The sequence below is a fragment of the Limulus polyphemus genome, unplaced genomic scaffold, assembly GCF_000517525.1.
Source record: "Limulus polyphemus unplaced genomic scaffold, Limulus_polyphemus-2.1.2 Scaffold940, whole genome shotgun sequence".
Classification (NCBI taxonomy): Eukaryota; Metazoa; Arthropoda; class Merostomata; order Xiphosura; family Limulidae; genus Limulus; species Limulus polyphemus.
This window is the reverse complement of record NW_013666550.1, coordinates 334,582-337,164: the sequence shown is the minus strand read 5'-3', so window position 1 is coordinate 337,164 and position 2,583 is coordinate 334,582. Positions and strand designations below refer to the sequence as shown.

General features: G+C 37.4%; 1 protein-coding gene across 1 annotated transcript in view; it reads left to right on the top strand.

Moving 5' to 3' along the window:
- Window positions 1–1,298: 1,298 nt before the first annotated feature.
- LOC111086231 overlaps window positions 1,299–2,583 on the top strand; it is an 11,239-nt gene continuing 9,954 nt past the window's right edge. Inside the window, exon 1 of the mRNA XM_022388250.1 lies at window positions 1,299–2,114. Within this exon, the coding sequence (XP_022243958.1) occupies window positions 1,467–2,114 (648 nt within the window). The 5' untranslated portion in view covers window positions 1,299–1,466. The remainder of the gene's footprint in view (window positions 2,115–2,583) is intronic.

The following is a 2,583-nucleotide window of genomic DNA, read 5'->3' as shown; positions in this document are numbered from 1 at the left end:
TGCTCATCAACACTAATACACAAACCAGTAGAAACAACTTTACAATATAATACATTAAAACAGAATATTTATATAGCTCACTAACCCCTTTTAGGAGGAGGCAGTAACACACTATGCCTTAACTATAAAAGAAGCTAGCTAACAATTACAATAGCACTACAAACAAAATTCCTTTTGACTAAAATCACATATTATTACATAATAAAAGTAGACTATTATGTAGAAATTAAAGTACATGAAAAAATGTCCTCTAATAATGAGTATTGCATATCATAAAAACAATCCCTTCAGCAATGAAAACATCTTAAAATAACCCTTCAACACAAAAGCAAAATATAAACTTTTAATGAAACATGTCATGAAATAAAACACTCACTGAAATAACTAACAAATACATCTCTTCACTATTTATCACCTATGGAAAATTTTTATCCAAAATGTCCCTATTTATGAACCAAAACAGATATTTGCATACATATATAAACGGGTATCTTTAAGAAAGAAACTTTGCATATTTGATACTCCATCACTTGCAATGAGGGAATATCATATGCTTTGTGCTGTCATCTCATCTTTTAGGTCTGTGAGTGTGCAATTGGCTGGTGAGATATGTGTAGTGGGGCAAAGAAAGTCAGTTGTTGTAGTTCTGTTACGTGAACGATCTCGCGCAGCTTCCAAGAAGTTTCATTTGTCCTCCTCAAAGGGTTTGCAGGCTGTTGTGGTCAAAACACGCTGGTGGGATTTGTCCTGGGTGTACTGCGCTAGAGGTTGAGGTGCAGTCGTGCACTGAAATCTTTGCTTGGTACTATCTTTGAACCTCTTCTTAGAACGACCATGATTCTGCTTTCTTTGTTTCCATGCAAGACCTGTGTATGTGGAGAGAGAGAGCGAAAGTGGGTGTATGCAGAATTGATTCTTCCCAACTGTTCAACTACTCATACATGATGGAATAGCCTACTCAAACATAAGACTCACTTGTTGCCCCTCAGTGATATTAAAATCACCTATTGTATATAGATAAGTATTTCGCCCAGAAAATTTATTTTATATACAATTACATGGGACTGATTATTCATTGTTATTGTCCTTGAAATTAATTAAGTGCAAACAAAAGACAAAAACATTGTAATCAACAACCAAATCAATTTCAAAACCGAAACCTCCAAATCAATTTCAAAACCAAAACCTAACCATGTACACGATAGCACACGGAACCTAACCAACGGGATTGGGTATCAAACGAAGCTTTCTATACGCTATCAACCTAATGCTGACTCAACGTACACGCATACACATATCGCACTTCCTGTACACACTAGTTAAACAGATAAGAATTGATGAATTTCGAAGTACAAATAGTGCTACCATACAGACCCCTTCAACAATCGACTTACCTATTTGCATATGATGTAGATAGTTCTTCCAACAACTTGTTATTTAGTGGTTTGATAAGATAGAGAACTACCATGAGCAGCATAATCTATAGTATGTACCCGCTCGTTGCAGAACGTGAATGTCAGACCTTACAAGCCGCTGGAATAACTACGCCTTTACATCTATCGTATGAGATTTTTAAAGGAATAACAAATGTAAGATCTGCATATCAACCAGATTCCCTTAAAACTGGAGAAACGACTGTTGATTTCGATGACGTTCGAAATCGCATAGCGTATTTGTATATGTATGCCATGGCTCACACTGAAATAGTTGAAAATTTCTTTAATTCCTTTTACAGTAATTCAATATTCTTCAACGACTGGCTTCGCAACTGCAATGAAACTTTGAAAATTTGTTCGATAGGAGGAGGTCCAGGGAGTGAAATAGCAGGACTGATTTTAGGTTTAAAGGACACCCTCTTTAGGACAACGGTTCACGCTACGATTATAGACAGATGCGAAGGTTGGAAAAATTTGTTTGAATATTTGTTAAGTTTGTTAGAGACTTATAAACTTGTACAAAAAATTGAGCGATTGCGATTAATATGTGAAAATATGTTTCAACATCACTGGAACGAAGAAGTTATCGAAGAAATTAGCAAGGCGAATATTATTACAATGATGAAATTTATTTCCGCAATAGTTTGGAATGAAAAATTGTGCAGGCGTGCATTGAGAGTAAGTATAAAAATATATAATTAATTTGAATAATTAACATATTCAATAAACTTCTTGGCCCGGCATGGCCAGGTGGTTAAGGTGCTAAACTCGCAATCTGCGGGTCGCGGGTTCGCATCCCCATCCCACCAAACATGCTCGCCCTTTCAGCCGTGGAGGCGTTATAATGTGACGGTCAATCCCACTATTCGTTGGTAAAGAGTAGCCCAAGAGTTGGCGGTGGATGGTGATGACTAGCTGCCTTCCCTCTAGTCTTACACCGCTAAATTAGGGACGGCTAGCGCAGATAGCCCTCGTGTAGCTTTGCGCGAAATCCACAACAAACAAACAAACAATATATTGTTACGACAGCGGAAGTCACGCGATGCTGGGAGCATGCGCGTTGGAGTATCTAGAAGGATCATGACTTATCGGGGAATCTCACGAATATTCCAGTATTTGCTAGACGCCCTCTTTTTTAGTATATAAG